Source organism: Malurus melanocephalus, unplaced genomic scaffold (genome assembly GCF_030028575.1).
Source record: "Malurus melanocephalus ecotype Western Australia unplaced genomic scaffold, MMel_1.1 scaffold_9, whole genome shotgun sequence".
In the NCBI taxonomy this organism is placed as follows: Eukaryota; Metazoa; Chordata; class Aves; order Passeriformes; family Maluridae; genus Malurus; species Malurus melanocephalus.
Genome location: NW_026623241.1, coordinates 180,502 through 205,516, shown reverse-complemented (window position 1 = coordinate 205,516; position 25,015 = coordinate 180,502). Strand labels below are relative to the sequence as shown.

At 35.5% G+C, this 25,015-nt stretch overlaps 1 protein-coding gene across 2 annotated transcripts in view; it reads left to right on the top strand.

Moving 5' to 3' along the window:
* Positions 1 to 25,015, top strand: part of TLL1 (tolloid like 1) — a 126,458-nt gene that overhangs the window by 54,816 nt on the left and 46,627 nt on the right. The window contains exons 2-8 of one of the 2 annotated variants that reach the window (XM_057375386.1): positions 1,774 to 1,884; positions 5,852 to 5,932; positions 8,032 to 8,184; positions 10,186 to 10,303; positions 17,472 to 17,650; positions 19,374 to 19,479; positions 22,362 to 22,486. In XM_057375386.1, coding sequence (XP_057231369.1) covers positions 1,774 to 1,884; positions 5,852 to 5,932; positions 8,032 to 8,184; positions 10,186 to 10,303; positions 17,472 to 17,650; positions 19,374 to 19,479; positions 22,362 to 22,486 — 873 coding nt within the window. Of the gene's footprint in view, positions 1 to 1,773; positions 1,885 to 5,851; positions 5,933 to 8,031; positions 8,185 to 10,185; positions 10,304 to 17,471; positions 17,651 to 19,373; positions 19,493 to 22,361; positions 22,487 to 25,015 lie in introns of those variants that run through there. The other variant, XM_057375395.1, reaches the window with a different exon arrangement.

Sequence of the window (25,015 nt, the reverse complement as noted above, 5' to 3'; positions counted from 1 at the left end):
CCTAGGAAGGGTAATGCTCCTGAATGTACTAGGACTTACTRAACAGTTTCAGTAATGGTCTCAAATACTTGTGGTTTCTAAGAAACCTTATATTGTGTGGAAAAATCATATACATAGAATTATTAATATATGGGGGAGACATAGTGTTATGTTTTTGATTGAAAATGGTAATTTTAAATTTCATTAATAATTCCATTATTAATACTGTGTAGATCATCTGGGGGCGTTTTTAAAGGTGTTTTACAAGGCAGACTAAAGGCATATGCAACATAATTTCTCCTAATTACCTTGAAAAATAAGAAATGAAAAATAAAAGTTAGTGGAAGAAAAATAATATAAGTTGGAGGAAGCAATACAGTATCTTGGATTATTTAAAAATACCTATCTTTTTGCTTAAGTAAAAATTCTTTTATATGGATTTGATTAATCACTAATGCATGTGAGCATCACATTCGGAGAAATGGGTAACTTTTGCATGAAACTACTGAGAGAATGTTATTTGATTTGTGATCTTTAAGATGTGATATAAAACACAGAGAAAAAGAATACAATTAACAATAATGTTTAGGATCAGTTTGAATGGAAGAAGACCAGAGAGACTGGTTGGGTACCAGCTGGACTTTGGACTAGGGTTTAATTGTGTGGAAGTGAAGAAAACAGTTTGCTGTAAAGCTGTGTAACAGCCAGGCAGTTGAGGATGTCTCCCTGGATGGGGGAAAGAAGAAAGGAGTTGAAGGTGACACCCAGATTGAAGCTTGGGGTTTTGTGAATTTAAATAATAGAACTGTTGATAAAAGGAGTGGGGAAAGAAGGAATTTGGATAAAGATGGTAAACAACCACTTTATGTTAATTGGTACATGCTTTGTTGACTTCATTCACAGCAATTCAAGATATGGCTGTTAAGTTCAGCTTTAATGCTAAGTTTGAATTGGCAGGAGATCTCAGGATAAAATCTCAGCAGAAATAGGCAGAGATGAAGTTTTGAGGTTATAGATCCTGAATTCTTAGAAGAGGGAATTCTATTGTAGTTCACTGAGTTGCAGAGGAAGCTTGGGCAAGGTGAGTTACCTATGCAAAAGTCAAAAACAAAAGATCTGAAAAAAAGTAGAGCAAAAGAAAAAAATAGAGGAGTAATCTACCAAAAAGGCCAAAGGAAGGTTAAAAGGAGACTGAAGCTTTGAAAAGTGAAGAATTTGAAAGCATGCTAATAGTGAGATAGACTCTAAAAGGAAAGCATACAAATAAACTGAGAGGAAAATAAAAAAAAAGGGGTTTTTTTGCTCAGTTTAGTAGAAAACAGTTAATTATCTGAGAAAAACATAATATAATATAGAAAGAAACTGAAACATGATAAAAACTCCTTTGACTAATGCCCGTTTTCAGAAAGATGATAGGAAATGTTAAAGTTGTGTTCTCGGAAGTGTACGTGTTTGATTTCATAGTTCAAATGTTCACATCTCTGTTTCTTTTATGCTTTGTTGGATTTACTTAGAGAAAATCACATATAAAARTGTATTAATAGAATGATACTACATTTGAATTGTTGCATTTAGGTAATGTGCAAAGAAACCAGATAGACTAAGATTTTGAATTTGTCTTTTGCTAGGTAGTTTTCTTTCTTTCTTCTTATAAAAATATGGAGTAATAAGGAAATATATGTGATGTAAATATAAGTTCGTCATATACTTTCCAAAACATGGCATTATATTTTTCAGATTGGCTTTATTGTCCAAATACTTCTTTAATTAAATTGAGCTCTTTTTTATTTAAAGCTGTCTTTTGGGGAGATATTGCCTTAGATGATGAAGACTTAAAAATCTTTCAAATTGACAGGACGATTGACCTTACGCAGCATTCCAACGAAAGACTTGGCCATAACACAGGTATGCTATTTCAAGATTGTTTTAACTTATTTTTCCTGTTAGTTAATTCGGCATAGAGGACAATCTCTGCTTTACACGTGGAAAGTCAGTATAATGTCTTGGATAACATTAGTTTACACTTAGAAAAGTGCAAACAAAGGCTGTTAATTTGCTTCAGGGAAAGGACAAGCAAAAAAAAAATCAATTTTATTCTGGCATTTCTGTTTAAGAATACCTTGTTGAACTGAGGAGCAGAGACTGGTAGGAACCATAGGGTCTACTCTGCAGGTGGTCATGTGGGAAAGGAAACTGTACAAAGCTTTGATTTAATCACTAAAAGTTCCTGATAGCAGAGCCCAAACACACTATGGAGAACATATGTGGTATCCTGGAGGCAAAACTGGAAGCCTTGCATTGCAATCCCTTCTTTTGTTCTTTTTACTGTTTCATCCAGTTCTGCACCAGACCTAGAAGAAACACTAGAACACATCATCCTTGCTAGATTTGCCTTGTCTAAATAACAACTATTTATTTGATATTTTAGTACATGTTTCTGTGCTGTTGTTAACATAGAATGCATTAACACCAGAAGCTGCAATCTGATTAACAGAGGCAGCTAGATATTCAGACAGATAAAGAGATTTTATTTGTGAGTTAATATGTCTGTTTGCGAGGGAAAACATAATCCATGCCTAAATGGATGTCTGTCTACTGTCTAAAAATATTTATGCTTTCAGGCTGTGATTTGTAAATTGATAACTGAAGATTTTTAAACTTTCAGATTATGATACCAAAAGAAAAATAGCTTACTTAGGAAAAATCTGGAAAAAGTGCTATTAGAAAATGTATAATTGTGTAATTGAAATTTGTGTTCTATTAAGCATGTTTTACATGATCCTGAAGTGAGCTACCATAACTTATTCCTGATGTGAGGGAAAAAAATGTTTAGACTGAAGAAGCAATTTTAAATAAAAGCTTTCAATATTTATATGTTTAAAAGTATTTTTACTCTTTCTAGGTATATGTTGTGATAAGAGTGTTTTTATGACAACTTGAAAATTTATTTTATTTCCTTTTACATCCACTTCCTTTTTTCCAAGACGGGAAAACTTTTGATCATTTCTAGATCTGGACTAGATTTTAAAATGTTAATAGTCAGTGTTCTCCCCACTTCCCTCTGCCCCCCAAAAAATAGTTAATTGCTTTTGAAGGTATTTCAGGCACTAGCTGTGATGAAAAAATGTAGAACAACTTTGGTCATTTCCCCTTAAAGTGGATGCAGTCAAGTGATTTCTTTGGCTTGCTGACTCCCTTTTCTTTTTGTTTTCCTACATTTTCTTTTCAACTGCAAAGTTACTCCTTAATTTTGTTAATTGCCACAGAAAGAATATACATTTCTAAGCATTAAAAAAATTATATTTAATATTCTATTACTTAGTTTTTCCTTTCTTCCGTGTTTTGTGATATGCACATTATCTTTTCTTGTGGATGGTACCCTATTCAGGATATTGAATCAACCTGTTAAGTATCTCTAATGCATTGCATCAATTTTTTCCACCTTTATTGCACAAGAGGAGTCAATGCAATTGTGATGATCAGTGGGACTAAACTTTGGAGAACAAACTCTCAATTTAATGACTTCATGATTGCTCTCAGTGAACCCTCAGCATTCTTGATCTTTCCAAAAAGCACATAGAAGTCACTTTTACACTTCACATTTGCAATTAATTTTTCTAAATTTACAACATTCCTGATGCATAAACTAGGAATTTAGCCTGTTTTTGCAAACTGGACAACCTAGTGTGCTTGTCTCCCCCTAATTCCAAAAGAGCAAGTTGCCAATTAGCTAGCTAATATTAGGTGGCTAATAAAAGGATAATGCTAGATATCTGTAATTTAGAAAATAAAATTTGATTTTAGTTACACACACAATGGYAATTAATTGTAAGCTTTGTTTCTGAGCACTTTCTGTGTTGGTTTTCACAAACTAAAGGTGACATCAGGTAGAAGGATTAGATACTTGGTTGTAAACCATCAAGATGAAGTGGTGGAGTCAAAGTTGTTACTGCAACTCTAATTAAAATCCTGAGGCTCACAGGCTTTGATTCACATTATATGACTGCTCTTTTTTGTGAAGATTATCTGTCTGAATTTGCAGGGTCCCATAATCTGTGAACTTCTTGAGTATGGCTCTGTCATTTTATTTTTCAYTTCATCCAAGCAAAATGCATAATCACTGTAAACAGAAACAACAGTAAAGTTTGTAACATTTTTATGTGTATATTGTCATAACTCCAAACTAACAAAAATATCTGGCTTCTCCTGTCTGAATTATGAGAAGATGCAGCGAATAAGAATTAAAAGTTTTTAAGTCTATGTGGCTTGGCAAGGCTGCATGTGATACATATAAGACAGCTTAAGTGAGATACTTTTTCTTTGATTTTTCACTAAATGAAATATGCAGGCTGCAATAAGGCAGAAGTTAATGTTTTTGGGGTTTTTCCCCCTAGAMATATAGTATAATAGTTTCTAAAAGTAACTAATGGATTCTTTAGGGGTTTTCTGTAATGTTTGACAGTTGATGCTTTTAATAATTTTTTTAATATTCATTTGGAATTCTTAGCTATAAGGCCTATTTTATAAAATGAATGTTAACATRAGAGACAATTACATTAGTGATGATCAATGTTATATCCTTTGCAGTTTATTTTATAGTTACCATGTAACTTGTTGGAAAGGAATGTGTTGAGCTATTACCTCATCTATCTAAAATGTTTTTAAAAATTTGGAAAATTTTTCTCAGGGGAGCCAGCAACTATGTGACAGTGTAATCCAAATAATTAGACACATTGTTATTCAGTGAGCAGCTACACACTCACTTGCCTAATATGGAATTTTCTCATCTATAATATGATTTTAAGTTGCTGTTTATTAAATACGTTTTCCACATAAATATTGAAAGTTTTAATGGAAGGTTGGGAATGGTCTTTTCAGTGGCAGTGGGAGGGGTCAGCGGTCTGTTTCCTTCTATCTTTTTGCTTTTTCAGTTATAAAAGTAGTTTAGAAACTCTTTTGTCCTGTAACAGATTGTGAATTGTAAAATACAACCTACTGCAAACTTGTAAAATCACAAAACTTTCAAAACAATTCTGAATGTTTTTTTTTTTTTTTTTTTTTACTTGTGTAGTGTTTTCAGCGTTCTTGCTTCTGGTTTACTGGTGTTTGAAAAGCCACTTGCAACCACAAAAGGTTTTTGTGTGAAGGGAGTATGTGGTAGACTGCACACAGTAAACCCAGAAATGTGTTTTATTTCTGTAATGGCATGGTAAATGTTAAAATAAACTACTTCCAAACTTAGCTTTTCACTGATTGCTGAAAAGACACAGACATGTATGTATATATACCTGCCAGGTCTCAGTGGAATATACACCAGAATGTGATYTTTCAAAGCCTTTAGAGTACATTGACCTCTATTTGCATGCTAGGAAAGAAAAACAAAAATTTCGTAGCAAAATCAGCCATATTACGTTTGCCTCAGTTTTGCTGGGTTTSTTTGTTTTCTGATGAAAATTTGGCTTTTGCTTTTTCTCTTTCCACTCCCTTGAAATGAGAAAATGATGGCATGCATTCAGGAAATTTCTTTGAGAGTAAGTCTTTTAGCTGCCAATCAATATGGCTCTGAGGGTGTCAAGGTCACCAGGAAGAAAAAAGCTGCAAATAATAATTAGATGATGTAATTGTCATGACTTGCCTGAATAACAAAGACATGTTGGCTTACATTTGTGGAATGCATATTAGAAAAATTTTCACCTAATAATGTGTTTTTATTGCATTGTCAAGGATACTTGAAATGTTTTTATGGAAATTATTGAAGAACATGAAGCTTCCTTTAGGATGCCTCTCTAGGCTAATATAGTTGCTGTAAGTGTAAAATTTCATGGTTTTAACTTTTTCAAATTCCTTTCCTTTTTTTTTTTTCTTTTTAAAGGTGGCTTTGGAGAGCATGGAATGTCAAAAAAACACAGTGCCCTCTATCAGCTTATAGAGAGGATAAGAAGATTTGGCTCTGGTATTTTCACTGTTTAAATTAGCAAGTTGCCTGATGTGATAGCATATCATGAACATTAATGATGATAGTATTTTAACACTTTAAAGCCTTTCTGTATTACTGTTGGCATAAACAAATTATAAAATAAATAGTTCAAGAGTAGTAATGAAGAGATAAGCTCTTTGTTCCATTTTCTTAGAGTTCTTGCAGCATGAAATCTGAAAGCTAAAATACATAGTTTTAAATGCCATATTAAAAATTGCTTCACTTTGTTTTATGTCTGTGTTCACAGTTATCAGCTTAGTATCAATACAGTGTCTTTCCACTGCAAGTAGGCTCTGCTAAAAAGCTGCTAATTTGGTTTTTCTTTTTTTTTTTTTTTCCTCGCTCCAGGTGGGGCATTCTGATGATTTATACTGTGTTTGAAGGATTTATGATGCATTGTGTTGAACAAGCATGTTTTTATATTAATCATACTCTTGTCAGTATGAATGCAGTTGAATTGAGCAGGCTATAGAAGCAGAATCTCCACTAATTCTGTCTGGGTTTACTCTCTATATTTGATGCAAGAAGACATCACTTAAATGTGGTGTGGAACTTTAACCTCAAAAAGGAAAATATGTGAAACTCTGTTGTAATTGTACAACGTTGTGTTAATCTGAGGATGGTAACAGCCTTTGCAGATGTGCTTTCATATATAATCTTACTTCTTTAAAAGAGAATTAAAATTTTAGTGTTGGGTAAATTCTTGTCATCTTTTGTGTGCAATTTGGAATGAATTTCTTGCTTGGGCCTCTAAAGAGAACCAATGAAAAGAGTTTGGAATGGTAAAACGTCTAGATAAACATGAGATGTGGTTTAGTAATGAYTGCATACTAAGTGTAAAAATAGCTTTTCTGTAAAGTGTCTGCCTGTATAGTAGACACTTCGTGTGCAATTTATTGTGTAATTCTCGTATACACACTCATTTAATTACAAGGCTAAGTAATTTGTTTCACCTGTTTTCAAGTATTTTTAAATCCTGGAATTTTCTGGATAATTCCTAATATAATTAAAGTTACATGTTGGTTGTCACAAAGGCAGGCTTTTCTTCCCATGTATCAGAGCTTTCTCCCTGCCTTGTGCTGGAACTTCTTCTTTTCTTCCTCTTGCTGCTCTCAGCTTGGGGCTGTGCCAAGATTCCTTACCATGACTCTGCCCTGGAATCCTCCCTGATTCTGACATAGTCAGCAGCACTTAAGTGCAGGGGATTCTCCCAGAGGGAAAATGTAGTCTTCTATGGGGAATAAGACTTCAACTRCACTGAGCAGGATTTGTTAGCCACCTTTTGAGCGATCTATTTTGATCAGCTGCCCACATCTGCAAACTAACTTATAAATTGTTCAGAAGAAGCACCTGTTCTGGTGTGCAGGTCCTTGTCTAACTATTCTTATCCTCTTCTGTTCTYACAGTAGGTTTCAACTGATTTAGAAAGATTTGCCTGTAATGGAATGAATGGTGGTAGTATCCCTGGAAATGGTAGACACTTTTTTTCTCTTGTAAAGTAATTCCAAGCATGAGTAATATCTACCCATGGGGTTCCAAAAGTTAGTTTATGAAAAATGTATGGATTTATTTCTGTCCAGTGCTTTAAAGATGATCATGTACTTTCCAGATTTTTCCAGATCATATAAGAAAAATGAAAGGGAAAGTGCGTGTCTTGATTACTTTGAGTTTGTCTGAAACATTTAATTCTTTGCTGGAAAATTCCTGTTCTAGTTAAAAAAAAAAATCAAAAAAACAAAAGCTAGAAAAAAAGAAACCCAAAAAATGTCTCCAAACCACAGGGAGTGTGATTTCTTAAACATTTTTATTAAATGAGAAAATCTAGATACAATTATATAATGCACATTTCAGTTGGTAAACATATGTACAATATTGTATTCTAGACCTATACAAAAAATAAAGATTCAGACTTCAAGTCTTTTTCAGAAAACTGAGTATTGATAGACTGAGGCATAACAGCAATATGCCGCTTTTAAAAGGCATAAAGAAATTATCTGAGTTTGACTTGCTGGAAAATAACTGCTCTCTGTTTTGTGTATGTGTGATCTCACTCAGTATTTTAATTATCATTGCAGGTTTTGAGCAAAATAATACATCTAAAGGAAGAACTACTGTAAAATTCTCAGGGAAAAATGAGAAAAACCGATTTCCCAGAGCTGCTACATCACGAACAGAAAGAATATGGCCAGGTGGTGTCATCCCATATGTAATAGGTGGAAATTTTACTGGTAAGCTTTTTGCTTTGGAAGAAAAGAGGAAAGGTTTTTTTTTTAAAAATAGCCTTCTTTTATCTTTATTTTTTTAATTTTTATATGTGAAGTCATGCTACGGAAGTCAATAGAAGGGTTTCTGCTGGAACAGGCCTGAAGTGCATCTATTTTGAAAATATTAGTCATACCTAATTCTTTTCAAAGGCAAGCTACATAATAAAAATTGCATAACAACGTTTTAGAGAGAGACTGCTCTATTTCTTTACCTAATATTTCTTGTTGCACATTTGTTTCCATGAGCCTGAGTAACAGAATGCCAAGGAATTTTTTGGTTTTTTAATGTAGTATATTTAGCACAAGAATATCTCCAATTTAACTGGTGTGACATGTATTCTAAACTGATTTCACTCAACAAACTGACTCAAATGTGTTTTGTCATTCCTCAGTTTGGTTTTCAGATGGGTGCACACAGACATTGTACACAACAAGAAGGAAGACTGGCTACCCTATATATAGAATTCTTAGCAGAAAACTGTAGAAAAATCTAAAACATCTGTTGCCCTTGAAAAATGTAAATGGATCAATATCAATGTGGATGTAAGAGATAATTTAAAACAAGAAAGGAGCAAGGAAAGCAAAGATATATGGCAATATATATGTTAATAAAAACTTATTTATTGTGCTAATAGAGGGAACCAAAATGAACATGAAAATGCTCACACATTGTGTGACTATGGAGAAACCAGAGTCATTCCTTTCAAGMTGAGAGTTAGTCAAGCTTTCAGTTTGGGTATTTACATAGCACTGTACCAAATRTGACCTTTGCTTTAGAATTATTGACTTCTGAAATAATCATAGTAAATTAAATGAAAGCACCATATTAAAGATTTTGCCTTTTTTCATAATGAAAGATAAATTCTAAAGCTTGGAAAGCACTGCTTAAAGATGAAAGAAAAGGGCAAGATAGGATAGAATAACCTTTATTTTTTTTTTTAGAATTTGATGTGATTTGAATTTATTACTTTTACAGACTTTCAGGTTTTGTTGTCTTTAAGTTTGAAAAAGGTTAGATTTTTTGTTTCTTTAATTATCCTATGTTGTAAYCTGCAAGGTGAGTGTTTTTCTGCTAGAAAATTCTTGCCAAATAATACTCTTCAACAATTTTTAGCTGGATTTTTACCTCAGAAGCAATACAGCTCTATGTCAATAAGCCTTTTGCCACACAATGAAGTTACATTGCTCTGCTCTCTGAAGTACTGTATTCTATCTGGCTTTGTGCTGAGAGTTGGCYTGGCCACTTCTGCATCTTGGGACCTTTTCTGGATGTATTTCTCATTTTTAAAACAAATATCTAGATGTGCTTAGCATTTTACCAAATTCTGAATTTCCCTCTTTTGATGGACCATTTGTTTCCTGAGAGATTTTGTTGCAAAGAAGGAGAAACTGGTCCCTGTTCACGACAGCCTTATTTTTTTTTAATCAAATGTTTTTTACCRGTAGGCCTATTTACATGGCTTAGGTTAAACTAGTCTCAGGACTTGAAGGCTGTAGGATTTTTTTAATTTATTTTTTATTTTAATTATTTTTTCTTTCTACTAGATGGATAGCTGTGATCTGGGGTTACTTGTTCTTTTTCTTTCTGTTTGTTTTCTCCCCCGACATGGTTCACTTGATAGTTTTATGTGGGAAATTGCATAGCAAATGTTGTGTTGATGCAGACACATAAGCAGCACTGTGTTGATTCTACTGTCTTGCTCTGGTGTAACACAGTTGTGGTCTTTGTTGCAGGTTTTCTATTTACTGGGGTGTGTCAGGCAGTGTTAGCCCCTTTGCAGGCATGTATGTCATGATCAACTGATGGCCTGAGTATCCCTTCAGCTGGAATCTTACCATACAYGGGACTAGTGGGGCACACAGGGCTTCATGATTCCTTCCAGGCTATAGTTCCTAGTATTGATAGTGAGGAGGAAGCTGCAGTGAGGAAGCTCTTGGGTTTCATCTGCTCCGATTGTTCCGCAGGCACGCAGCGCGCCATGTTCAAGCAGGCGATGCGGCACTGGGAGAAGTACACGTGTGTCACCTTCATCGAGCGCAGTGATGAGGAAAGCTATATTGTATTTACCTACAGACCCTGTGGGTGAGTGTGCACCTGTGCAAACAGGTACTCCTGCTTCCAGCCTTTGGCCATGTTTGTCGCCTTTGCACTTAGAAGGGAGCATGTACCTCACAGGAAAATGAATAGATAACTACTGCATTTGAATGATACACCTATTCTGCCTGGCTTTTAAGGTCATAGAAACTGATATGTGTGGTAACTCTGTGAAGCTGAACCTCTTTTGTCTATTTCTAGATAAAATTACATTGCTATCTATCTATCTAAACTTTTATTTTTGGCTTTCTGTTATGCTTCCAATATTTGTACATGTTTTTCAAAAGGTATTTCAGGTTYATTACTTGCTTATTCTTAGCTTTCTCCATGTCACAAATCTACTGCTGAATTATGTATGGACATYTATCCCATGTCTCTTTTCCAGCTTAAGTGCTGTTAGTTGTTATTTTAACTTGTATTGCTAGACTACCCTTGCCCAGATTTGTTTAACCCCTAATTTATGGCCATATTACAAACTCTAACTACTAGGTCAATGATGTGTAAAAGTGAACTGGTTTTATTACTCATGAGTGCAGCTTCCCATTAATTGCCATGTTCCATCTTCAGATATTGCTGCTTACAAATGCCTCAGTCAGCTGTATTTGCTATTTATTCCACTTAGAAGTCTTAATTTTATATAATGCTCAGTGAACTTCCTGAGTRTACCATGCTCATTTCCCAAGAAGAGAACCAGTAGAAGTTGTGTACAAAGCTGTCTTACTGACTTCCTGGTCATTGATCCCTTCTCTTGCCTACTTYTGAATTGTAACAGGATAGGTTAGTGAAAAGAAGTTTTGGGACCTCCTTGCATTTTAGGAATGATCCTGAATGTGTTTCATTTATGGCCTCTAAAATTATGTGTAGAACTGTCTGTTTGAAGTACCCATAATATTCTTCTTGAAGTATAGGACAACATAATAAATCCTACTGCTAGGCTACTTTTGARAAGTATTGTCATTCTCTCTGAAAATCTCTGAGCCACAGATCCTTGCAACAGGRGAGCTTATTCTAATGTTTCCTGTCATGTTCTTGTGCCGCTTTAGGTCTGATGGGGACCCCTACTAGAAACAAAGCCATATGAAATGGACTTTTGTCCTGAGTCAGCATGGATAATATTTTAGTTAATGCAACCTGTAAGACAAGATTCTCCCATAAAATAGGATTCAGGGATACTGACACACAGCTGGAAGAAAGCTGGTTTCCTTGCACTCACAGAGGCAGAAAGCAATTTAAAAAGAGGAGTGTGAAAGATGTGATTGCAGGCAAGTGTGGATATCTGCCAAATGTAAATTCTACATCTTGAAAATACCCAAAGCCAAATGACAGAAAATCTCTCCAGCCAAAGAATTGTTTCTTAGGCTGGTTGATGCTTCATGAGATCAAATCACTTCAGTGGGAAGGCTGGATTATGACCAGCTTTAACATACTCAGTATATACCTCCAAAACCTATATTATTCTTTATCTTTAATGTTGTTTTATTGAAGGGTGCCCTGCTACATACAAATAATTTACAAAGGCTGTAACAAGTGTAAAATAAATTAAAAAGAAAGAACAGTGTGGCCATGAAAAGCCCATCACTGATGAAATAAAGCCAGGCCAAACAGAAGGGGCAGCTGAATGATTTTTCTGAGGGGTCCACAAGTTGTTCCAGGAAGATTCAGATAAATGAGGACATATATTCTCTGGGTGAGCAGGAACTGTGCACTACCCACCAGCATCCAGTGCTGACGCAGGATTTTCCACGGAAAGAGCCCAGACTGAAGTGACACCAAACCAACTGCAAACACTTTCTGCTACACGGCCAGTCGCACTGAAATTAATCTTCAGCTCTTTCCCATGGCACCCTGCTGTGTTGGTTTGTTAGCACATTGTGTCAGTATTGTTTGTACTACCATGGCAGCTAACATTCACAGATGACGGAGACTTTATTGTACTTTGCACTGTGGAAATTAAAAACTAAATGATAAACCCTGCCCCAAAGAGCACACAGTCAAAACACAGCACATTAAATGAARCAAAGTGGATAGTCATATATGTGGAAATTCAGGTGGCAGTATCTGCAAAAGTCTCAAATGGCAGCATTAGCACACCAGCAAGTGAAGTGTTAYTGAGCCTTTGTAAACAATAAGGATAATTTGGAGTGTAATGCATTACGTCTTGAAACAGTTCATGGGAAGATCATCCCAGAATGGCAGCGATTAAAAAAACATATTTGAAATATAGCAGCTGGTTATCAGAGATACATGACTTTCTTAAAGTTGAGAGGTTACATATCCACAATGAACAAGAGATAAGCTTTGCCTATCATAGGCCCATAAGACTGCAAGGGATCTCAGAAAGATGTCTAATGTATTCTTAAGACAGAAACAGCTATTCCTATATAATTGCTGATATATGCTTATCTAACTTGGTTCTAAAAACCTGCATAAATGAGTATTTCACAGCCTTCTAGAAATTCTATCGCTTCAGCATCCTTAATATAAGACATGTAGGAAGGTGAGGCAGCCCTTTTGCTCATAGCTAAACCAGATAGTTCTTATTGCAATTAAAGGACATTAACTTTTTTCCTTTTCACCATAGAAAAGAAATTCCTTTTACTTTTGAAGGAATCTRTTATATAATTTGAGATGGTTATTAYGACCATCCTCAGTTTTATATTCTTYTGGGCTAGAAAACACYTAATTAATTTAATCTTTCCTGGTAAACAGTGTTTTCTAGGCCTTTGATCATACTGCTCTTCGAGATGCTTTTCAACAAGTCCCCATTTTCCTTGAAACTGATAGCCCCAAAACTAGACCATATTTGTCCAGATGAGTCATTAGTTCTGCTGAGCCTGTGCAAGAGCAAATTCATGTGTCTGGTAGCCACTCCTTCCACTTAGGTACCTGAGCACGGTGCCTCCCTATTTCTCAACACCTGCCATGTTCAGTGCATGGCCTGTTGGATGTGACTCCAAACAAGAGCCAGAGCTGTTTGCGCAGTGCTGACACCCCATCACTGTTTTTCAGTGTGTATCATCTTTTGCACATCTTAAGACATCAAGTAATTCTGTATTTCCAGATATCTTCTRTAATCTCTAAAAGTTGCTAAGAGCTCCAGACTTGTTTTCATGGCATTTAGCAGTGTTTTCTCAGACTTCAAGTTAAAACAGTATCTTCTCTATCTTAACATCATGTAATATTCCAAGCAATTTATACCCCCCTTGATATCGGACTTCTCTGGTTTGCTTATGAACACTTGTTTGGAAAAATATCAAAAGCTTTAAAGCTGGATGCCTCCTGCCCATCAGAATAATTTAATCTGCTGAAGTCTTAAACTAGAATTGTTAATCATCGTGTCTAGTTTATTTAACCTGAGTTTTTTATAATTATTAAAATATGGTTAATTAATAAAATATGGTTTAATAAAGCAGCTGAATCACTAACTCAATACCTTGAAATTTTCTAATTAGTGACAACTTGTATCCTTGAGCTGCAGATRTGAGAATAAGAATATAGTATTAAGATACTCATGTTAGTGTTTTTTCTACCAAGCAGTGTATACTGGTATGAATATCAATTAAAGCAAGCMTTTATGCATCTAGTTAATTAGGACAAATAAAACTGTAATCGGTAACATATTCAAAACACTCTTTATTCACTATTGCTTCTCTATCCTTATGTTTCTTCCTTCCTATCAAATTGGAAGTGCCTGAAGACAGTAATATCTCTCTGTATGCAAAGCCTCMAAAGGGTCAGCAAATTGGGATGGCATCTAGTCACATGCTGTAAATAAATATTACTGAATAATTAAATGATCAAGCTTCTTTTTACATAGAGAGACACGAAAGGAAGGAACAATTAGTCATTGTCCTAGTGGCTCAGCATGCCTTTGATCTCAATTTGCGGCAATTTTTGTTCCCCACGAGAAGACTTGTACAAATTTTATGACAAAATATAGATGATATTGCAATTGATACTGTATCCTCTTGTCTTAAGTATTTGACCGATCTGTCTGAGATGCAGAAAAATTAAATATGCTTCCCTAGTCTTTGTGGACTGAACAGATGAATGCTTTAACCTTTTTTTTTTTGAACTTGCTCGTATATCAAATAGGCATTTCAGGTAAGTTCTTAAAGTTGGTGAAACAGGTAAATTCATTGTCTGAGGTGCACCYTTGTAGCATACTTCAGCTACAGAACTTGTTCTAAAAGGTGCTCAATCACCTTTTAAAATGAGGAGAAACCAGAGCTGTGCTCAGCAGTCTGTGCCTGGGGGAGGGCTGACTCACTCACTCTCTCAGGTGTTGAATAACCCTGGCAGCTGGCACCCTTCCTGCCCACGGCAGTTGGCACCTCTCCCCTGCTGGCTGTGCTCTGGCCTGTGGGAGGGGTGTGAGCAAGGCACAGGTTGCCATGGGCTAATGCTCGGGGCACTGGCATGAGCTGTGAGGGGTGGTTTGTGTTTGTAAAAATACACCGGGATAGGCAGCTGTTAGCTGAGGAATTTTGGTGAGAGTGTTGGGGTGGACATCTGTGTTGAGCAGATAAAGAGGCAGTAGGCACTTCTGCCATCACAAGTCCTTAGGGCAGTGAATCAGAAYATTTAGTAACCACGATTGTATCTTGATTGCTGAGAAAAAGCAAATTCATCAGGCCAGGTCATAGCCAATATCTCCTTTAGAGTTATATTTGTGATTGATTGAAAGAGCTGTTTTCACCAAGATGTCTCTGCTTCCGAGTGAAACTTTGTTTGGGAATTTTGTGAACCTCTTTTCTTGCTTTGTATAAGATAAAGGCAATGTTGTGGTCGATTATGGTTTTTACATTATCACATTTTCAACAGTACAGCATTTTTTAAAAAGGGCAACATTGACCCTGCCTGATTCCCTCTTTCTTTGTATTAATTTAAGAGTATTTTTGACAGTWGTTGTGAAATAGTATTACTTAAAAGAATCAGTATATTGTTCCAGTCATTTCACTTTTTCATTTGTTTCTCATTGCTCACCATCATTGATCAGCTAGACTGATTAAATGGAATTAGAGATTCATAAATAGTTACTGTCTCCAAATGCTGTCTGATGCAATAAAGATTAAAGAGATGAGCTTTAAAACCTGATAGTTGATTCAATTTAAGGGGCRTGACAAGTGTTCATAGAGCACAGACAGATCTTGGTCTTTTGCCAAATACCTGGGGTCAAACCCATAATATTGTAAATTAATTTACTTCATAGATTTTTTTTCATTCTAGTTTTCCTTATTCTTTGTCTCAGTRCAATTGTTGAAGTGAATTGTAGCTTAATTGGATGTATCTGGTGTGCTTGATGAGACATTCAACCTAGCAAATCCTAATGACCCTCTGTAAGTGTGAACTGCCGCTGTTATTTTAAGACTTGGTGTTAATTCTAATTTTCCTTGACATGTAAAGAAACACTCAATAAATTTCTTGATATTTTTTAGGGAGTACTTGAAATCTGTCAAGTAACCAGTGTAAGGGAACTCTCATCCTTTGACTGCTTACTTTTTAGGAGCAGGTTAGCATTAAAAATATAATTTAATATAATATAATAAAATATAATTTAATAAAATTTTGAGGTTCAGAGGTACGGTGTTATACAACCTAGAGGAATACCATGTAAGAYATTTCTGTTAATTTTCTTCTTCTGAACACAAGAAAAAAAATCTTTCAAATCAGTCAGATTAGGTACCTTCAGTCATTAAACACATTAGAGAATGTTCAACTTTTTTATTACTGTAAGAGTAAAWTGTCAAATTATTTATCAAACACCTAAAAATCTATTTGACTTGTGAAATAGCACTAAAAGCTTTCAGAGGTGATTTGAAACACCTCTCTTTTCAAGAAAMAATCATCTTCTTGGTATTGTTAATTTTATTTGCTAAATTGGCTAATTAGGTATTATTTTAAAATTGTCTTTATGTTTTATACTGGCCATTTGGTTGTTCTTCTATTAGCAAACAGCTATTGCCTGACCTTTTCAAGGTGCAGAGCTCAATCTTAAAAAGTTGGATACTCTTTTGGTCCAAAAGAAGTAGGAACGGCAACAAGGGATAGGCTGTAGTTCAATTCTTGGTTTATTATTTTGCCCTTGCTGTGAATAGTGTCAATAAAAGCAAAGCATTTTTTCCTTTTCATCTGTCCATCTCCGAAGTATCACTGTGAACTGACTTTATTGACTATGTAGGGAAATTTTTAGGTCACCAAATATGTCTTTTCTAGCTGAAGCATGCTATGTCTATGAAGTCAGTAAAATAAGCATGTAAAAACTATTGAAAATGTGTTAAAYAATCTAATTTAGAATATTTAGAATATAACCTATTGGTTTATTTTAAGCCATATATAATCATTAATGTTCTTTAGTTCCGCATTGCAATTTTTCTGTGTAGAGTTTCCACACAGTGGCAAGCATGAAGAATCTGCAGAATWGTTTAAACTGTTTAAAACAAAAGGATTTTTTCTGCCTTTTCACAATTATATGTGCTTATGCCAGCTTTATTCTCATCAATCCATTGCACTGCCAYCAGATGTTGTATTAGGATCATTAAGGTTTTTACCTACAAATTAAATTCCAGGATTTAAACAARTGTATTTAAAAAGGATTGAGTCTCCAAGGTGTATTTTGCTGGATTACAGGTGAATGGAAAACTAAATGGGTTAAAATTGGTTGCGTGTTTTGGCTTGCAGAGTTATGGTAAATGGTTTCGACTCAAGCTGTGACTGAAAGTGAAGTATTACAGGGGCTTATCCTGCAACCAGTCCTTTTTAACCTTTTTATCAATGACCCATGAAGAGATGATGGCACATGCTCTCATCAGAACATCATTTATTTTTTTTGCTTCTTTAGGTGAAAACAAKTCCCTGTGTCATTCTATAGACTGACTGAGTAGACTGTCACGACAGTGAAAATTCTGTTAATCAAAGCTAGCCTCTAAGACATTGGATAATATTTTAAAAAGCCCCATTCATGTGTCGCTTATAAGGTATTTTGAATAATAAATTKTCCTTGTAGAAGATCTAAGATTTGTGAGACTGCCAAATTATGTTGTGCATTATACTGCTGAACCATTATATYCTGGTTTCTCAAGTTTTAACTAAATTTGCTATGTGGTTTGTAGAAATTGTATGAAAACGTTCATCTATGTTTGTGTTTTAATTGTAGGTGCTGTTCTTACGTGGGTCGAAGGGGAAATGGTCCTCAGGCTATATCTATTGGCAAGAACTGTGATAAATTTGGCATAGTTGTCCATGAGCTGGGGCATGTGATAGGKTTTTGGCATGAGCATACACGACCAGACCGTGATGACCATGTCACCATCATTAGAGAAAACATCCAACCTGGTGAGATTTTCTAATAAGAATTTTGGGAAGAAATCATGCTTTATTTTTGGTGTTTCCTTCGTCTCCTCAACTCTATTGGAACTGAATGCTGAACAGCAGAAATATCATTTGTGCCTGTGTTTCTTCTTAGCTTGATCTCAAGTTGATTCACAAATAAAATACTGAAATTATAATATCATATTTTCCAAAGGTCTGTCCAAGTAGCAAGTCATTAAATAGGAGGATAGAAGRAGCAAAGTAACAATCATACTCAACAACTTTGAAAGAAGCCAATGCTCTTAAGGCCCTTYAAAAGTCATGTTTCTGTGCTTGAGGAAGGGCATTTCTCTTGCAGGCTTTACTGAATGACGATGAGTAGAAATATGTCAGTAGCTTTTAGCTGACCAAGAGGCTTAGACCTGGGAGGTAAGGTGAGGGACTTTGTGACAAAAACAGGCACAGTTTCCGCAGTTTACACATTTTTCACCTCACCCTCTACAGAGCTTGCAGCTTTAGTGAGTGGCCTCCGTGTGRTTGAGATAAAACATCTGAGGAACCTGAGAACTTTAAACTGTGACTGTCAGCTCTTTGCCACTCTTCATATTGTGCCCTCACTTGTGTTGGGAAGGCAAGATGGGGAGGGAGCTAGGAGTTTTTCATTTGCAATGTTCATAGATGTATATGGTGTTTGATTTGCAGGAATTCTGTAACATATATTTGAGATACGATGAATCTTCACCACTTCATCTAGGATGTGCAAGGAGACTGGCAGTTGACACACACTCCACCAAGGCTCTGAAGTCCTATAAGGGCATGCATGTTTGAGCCTTTTTTCTGGTCTCTCTGTGTTATTGACTTGTGCAGATGCCATAAGAGCTCTTCCTTCCTTCTTTTATTATGATGGGAAAAACAGCTGGATTGCCATCCTCAGCCACCTGCTCTCTCTTTCAGTTGTCTCTCTGGTTTCTGTCTGAAACCACTTCTGTGGTGTGGCATGAACTTGAGGATCACTAAATGGGATCAGAAAGCCGTGACCACTGAAACACTTGGGTTTTGTTATATTATGCAGCTTAGGTTGGTAAAAACGTTAATATCACTGTAGTGTTTTTTGCAAGGCTCCAGTGGAAACATGAGCTGGAGTAAGAGGTGCTTTGTATTCCTAAAAAACTGATTAGGTCAAAGAATTTATGGTATGGAATTTATGAACTAAGTATATTTCTCTTTCTCTTGTTCTGCTTTTGTTAAGTTGCAACAGCTCGATCTGGAAAATGTGACTTTTTAGTGTCTGCATGACAGGGAGACTCAGGGAAGCAAAGTCTCCAGTGGTTTAGTGCTGGAGTTAGGAGCCAGCTAGACCCTTAGTATCCAGTCTAATGAGTGAGGAGGCTTCTTCTGCAGTCTTTGCTGTCAAAATTATTTCATTTGGGCATTAAGAATCAAACCAGAAATTTGTATGGGCTCTACATGAAGCACATCATGATGGTGGGGCCTTTATATGTTAGTTGAATGAAGCTAGTCCTTCTAAATCCAAATATAGAAATTTGATGTGTGTCTCAGAGGATGTCTGCCCTCTCAGTTAAGAAGTAAATATAAAATATAAAATAGTATACTTTCTCCTAAGTGGCAAAAATTAACGAATGTCTGAGTAATTAGGTTAGGATCTTTGTTGGTTTTCTTTTCCTGTTTGATTTTTATCTTTACAGAAAAAGATATTAAAGAATCTCTAATTATCAATCATTTGTAGGTCAGGAATATAATTTTTTGAAGATGGAGCCTGGAGAGGTGAACTCCCTTGGGGAACCATATGACTTTGACAGCATTATGCACTATGCCAGGAACACCTTCTCAAGGTTGGAGTCTCAGGTTATACCTTTTGACTTTTAATTCTATTCCTGTCTGTGAATGCTAAGAACTATGTTTTTTGAAGTACTTTGAAATCCCTTAAAATGTCCCTTGTGATAYAGTATTTTTACAGCAGTCAAAGCACAGCTTGTTTATTTTAAGTCAAAATAATTTAATTATGTTTTAAAATGGATTTCATTTCTGTTCAGTTTCAAAGTAGCCTTTTGATCTTGCTTCAGTTCTCTACATTTTCAGACAAGATAATCCAGAAACATTATTTCATATGATACTCACTTTCCTTTTTTTGTYGGCAAAAATTTGAATTTAGAAAAATCAAATGAGGGAAATGGCTAGGAATGTTATGTGTAACATGATCGGTTCCCTAAAAGAGAAATCTCCTTTGATTCATAATGCTTCATGAGTATGGGTTATGCAGGTAGAACACAGGTTGTTTGGACATCTACCACACAAGCCACAGCCTTTGCTAAGGACTGCAGTCAGCCATTTAAAAGAGAGGCTGCAGCCTCTACTCTGTGGTTCACACAGATTATAACTCTGATCAAAACCTTAAAGAGTTCTGCTTGTTTTGCTCTCTCCTGTTGCAGKCTGTTCCATTCTCAGCTCTTCAGTATCTCACGGGAGCTCCCTCTGAAAGGATGCAGGGTGTGGGGAGCTGTGCAATGAGCTGCTCCCATAGGTCAGCCCTACTTTGAAGAATAAATGAAGGAGGAGGCTTTAAGCCAGTCTCCTTTATATTTCATACCAAATTACTGTTCAGTTAATTATTCTCCAAAAATACCAGACTATTGTAAAATTAAAAGAATCCTCCAAAAACACCCAACAAAAAGTTTTAGTTTGAGAAGTTCTGTGCTTGGGTTTTTTTTGGGGTGTTTTTTTTTTCTTAGTTTTTCTAGTTCATGCATTTGAAGGAAAAAATACTACTTTGAAATAAACTGAGGGACACTAAAACCTCATCAGTCTTTACAAATTTATTGGGCTTTTTCTCGCAATATAAATTATATTAAAAAAAAACCCCTAAAAAAAAAACAAACAAAAAACCAAACAACCAACAAAAAAAAGCCAGCAAGACAACCAAAGGCTATATTACTCAGCATCCACATATTTGACCCCTGGAAGAGCAGGGAATGAGCCATATGAGGTAGTTATTAGTCACATTGCTTAATCCAGTTGCACATACCATTACCTTAAGGAAGAGATTATAAGAATCTGTATAAAACAGAGTAATTGAACCAGACAGAACTCCCCACCCCGCAAGAGTCTTAGGGCAATGACAACATCAAGGTAATTTGATTTGTTGGCCCTGATCTCACCACTTTCCAAGCTGGCAAAAACTGATAGTGCCATGAGTAGGCATGCCCTGCTCCAAGGTACAAGAGATTGTTACTTCACTCTGTCTAAAACCAGCCAGCAAACCCCTGAGGTCAGGTATTGATTTGCACTAATTCATCTTGCAAGCATGAGTCATGCACAGTGTGGCATATTGTCAGCTGTTTGYTAGCCTTTGCTCACCAGGATTAGTCGTGGAAATCACAAAAGATCATAAAGTTCTAGTCATACACAATGATTTTGTTCATGCTGTAAAAAAACTTACAGTATGTTCCCTTATTAAAATGCTGAGGCATTTAAGAGAGGATTGTTTTTGCATTTTTTCAAAGTATGAAAAGCATCAGTTTCAGGCTGTGCTGAAATTCAGTGGAAAATAGAATTATAATTTATAGATGCAACCAGTTTCTAAAGAATAATGTGCCTTAGCTCTAGAAACTGATGAATGCCATATGTAGTTTATTTCACCATCACCTAGTGATGCTGCAAAAAATCKAACTGGATAAAGAGATCAACATGTATCTGCAATGCTCAAAATGGTTCATTTATTATAATTTAAAAATTAACCTGTGTTTATAAATAGTATTCCTAACTACAAAGATCCTTACTGTTCCTTCATTTTCGGACCTATGTTATGTCTGAAAGTACTGGTTTCATCTTACAATAAAAGCCCTACAAGTATACTAAAGACTAGGAGAAAAACTGAAGAAARGGAGACTATAGGAACATATTCTTCTGTTAACTTCCATTTTATGGGATTTAAGGGTTTTTTAATTCTGTACCATGATAATAGAATGTAGCGTTGTACCTCAGTCATTTAAAATTTATTTGAGCATACCAAAATGTTTTAGATTATGTTTAAAACCTGGGAAATTTTGAATAAACTACACATTTGAAACAAGTGCACTTCTGTATGATGTCTTGCCATTTAAGGTTAATGYCATTAAAATCACATATGATAAGCTGATATATTTTATTGTGAAGCAAGTGAGCATTTCTGTTTTAAAAGCAGCAGTAGAGTTAGATGTCTTAAAACACTTGACAGAATCATGATTGGCAAATGTGTCTGACTTTACCTGTTCTTACAGGTGAAAGTCAGACTTTAGGACTTCTTGTAAAAACTTTGTTAGAAATAGAAACTTTGTGATAAAGAATTTTGTGATAGAGATTAATTTATTTCTTTTTATGAAATTTTACTCTTTTTTTTCAATATAGCAGTAGCTTAATGGCAGTGTCTTTTCCCTGTGTAGTCTTAATAGTAGTAAGAGATTTTCTTCCTCTTACCTAGCAGAAATATAAAAGCTGATATGTTAATTGATGTACTAAGAGAAGATCCTTTTTGGTAACTTTACGTAAAAATTTCCAACCTGAGGAATTTTATGGCATGTTGTCTGTATTGAAAGTTCTGTATTTTACCCTCTTATTTATACCAAATGTGAAAATCAGATTTACAAAGCAGGCATCGATTTATGAAACTCGGACAGTTTTTATGACAGAAACCTGATAGGGTTTTTTGGGGTCTATTTTTATTTTTATTTTTTTTTAGGGGCATGTTTCTGGATACCATTCTCCCTTCCCGTGATGACAATGGTATACGACCTGCCATTGGCCAGCGTACCCGTCTAAGTAAAGGAGATATTGCACAGGCAAGAAAGCTGTATAGATGTCCAGGTATTGCACCACAAACAAACCAAAACCACATACTAGCAATTGTTTGACTTGTTGTTCAAGTGRAATGATAAAACTTTTTGAGTCAGCTGCCCAGTAGTCTGTTTCTGTGTTGGCAACTGATGTAGGGTGCTCAAGAATTGAATAATAAAAAAATCTTACAAGGTCACTGGAATGCAAAGCACCTGAGGTCAGATACACTGTATGAAAMAGCATGACATTTCAATCTGCTTTCCTTGACTGCACAACAACTAGAAAAAAAAATGCTTAATATCACTTCTGGTTTGCGTACTGGCTGCAGTTCTTTCTTTGAATTCTCAGCGCAGAAGGAGCAAAATGAATTATTTCACTCAKCTCTGAACCCATTATATGTTTTGAAATTTGACAAATCTCAGGGCAACTAAATTGTAAACTCGTTCATGGATGAAACAGTTGGATCCTATRACAAAATTTCTACAGTTTTAGCAGATGCATTTACTATTTAATATCTCCTGCCTAATTCTAGTATTCTATCATYTGAATGCATATTATTTTTTAATCTCAAAATAGTGTGGTAAAGTTGCAGTCTGTGTCGGAGAYATCAATGTCAATCAAGCCTGGAGTAACCCAGAGTCAACATTGTGGTTCATGTTGTTTTCTGGTGCTATTTCTTCACTAAGTGCTGCCAGAATGGTGGAAGTCTCAAAGGAAAAGGTTTCTATTTCCTTGCTCTAGTTAAGGCTGGTAATGCTGTTAACCTTTGGTGTCAACCAAAGAAGTTCAAAAGTGCCATATCTCAATCAGAATTCACAGCAAGGTCCTTGTGGGAGGTTAGACATCCTAGCTCTGTGCCACATGAGCTTACAGCCTTACTGCTCCTCAGGGGAGTTAATGAARTCTCAGTAACTGCTTTAACTTGGATATATTGCTACTTTAAACCAGCTGATCAATACTGAAGGACTAAAGAAAGAGATCAGGATTAAAATAATGGAGCTGCTTCAAAAGTTTACCAGCAGAAATGGGATGTACTGAAGATGTGGGGATTCTGATGTGCATTTGATGTACACTGTACAGCTGAAATGTACTTTTCCTTTTGCTGTAAGTTTACTGAATCACAGTCTTGTACGTACAGAGAACGTGCACAGAGCTTCTGGGCCTGCCACAGGAGAAACCACTTCAGCACCTTTACTTTAACAACTCCTCCTTTGGGAACCTTTTGCTCTTTCCTTTTGGTAYAGAAAGTACTTTAATAATGACACTCTTTGCAATGTTGTTTCTAATGAAAATATACAGAGAGCAACAATTTCAGGAACACAAAAAAATACATATATATTTTTTAAAAAGACAAATTTTGGAGGAAAAAGGTAGTCTATAAAAGGAAAACCACTGTGAGAGTAGGTAGTGTCTTACGATTATATTTACTTCAGAMAGAAAAAAAGGAAAATAATTATAAACTAGGCATTCAGTGTCAATATAATACTCTAATATGCACGTTCAGTCAACTTTAAAAGATGCAATTTACTTTTTGAGCTAACATTRAGTTGTTCAGAGAAAACATTTGTTTCATATGTGTCGTGAAAACATGTATTTCAACATTGTGAAAGTCTGGTTAAAAATTAGTTTCACCACATTATCACACTGTGGTTGTTCAGCAGCAGACTTCACTTGAGAAGTAAGGTATTTTTTGCAGCACTGGTGAACACTGGTTGGAGGGATAATAGAAACAAGCAGTGGTTGAAAGATCATGCCTCTTTTCTGGCACTTAGCTTTGGCAAACTTTGGCATAAAAAGACAGCTTTCCAGCCTTACTTAGATGAGCAATGCCTTAAAAGAAAGTGAGTTTTAAGAGACAAAAAAAGGCAGAAGGTTTTTCTACAAACGTTAAGTAGCATTCTATTTAAAATGCTATTTTTTTCCCGTTAATATTTTAATAGAAGCTGCATAGCGGAATAACTCAACCCAAACTGAAGCATCCAATAAAGAAAGCAAATCTCTGAAAATTGTGCAGTACTTTTTTTCTAATAATTTTTCCAGCAAATGCTGAAACTGGAAATTCAAACAGACATAAAACTTTTGATTTTATGTGAAGAMTATGATCTTTGTAGTATACAGCAATAAAATCCCTGACACTCTTTATTTTGGAGATACATTTTTTCCTATTTCAGACCAAAGATATTAATCATGATGGCTGCTTATGAAAAACAGCATTAAATATTTCAATCCTTAATAATATCTGCATTGTTTCATGTGTTCATTTGTGCTGCCTTAAATGTAAWACAATGAAAATACAGAAAACATACTTAATCGGTATTTTCCAGAATGTGCACTTCAATGCTAAACGATTTTATGGTGTTATGCATGTTTTGTTTGGAGTCCTAATTATTTCTGCAGACAGTTGCTGGTCCAAGTCATTTTCTGGGGCCCATGGACATGAAGTTGAGCTCAGGATTGCTGGAGAATAAGGTGATCCTCACAGCAGGGAAGCAGCTGAGCCTTACAGGGTRTTTTAGCTAGTCAGGATATTTAGGGTCATTATTCAGGAAGGGACTTAAT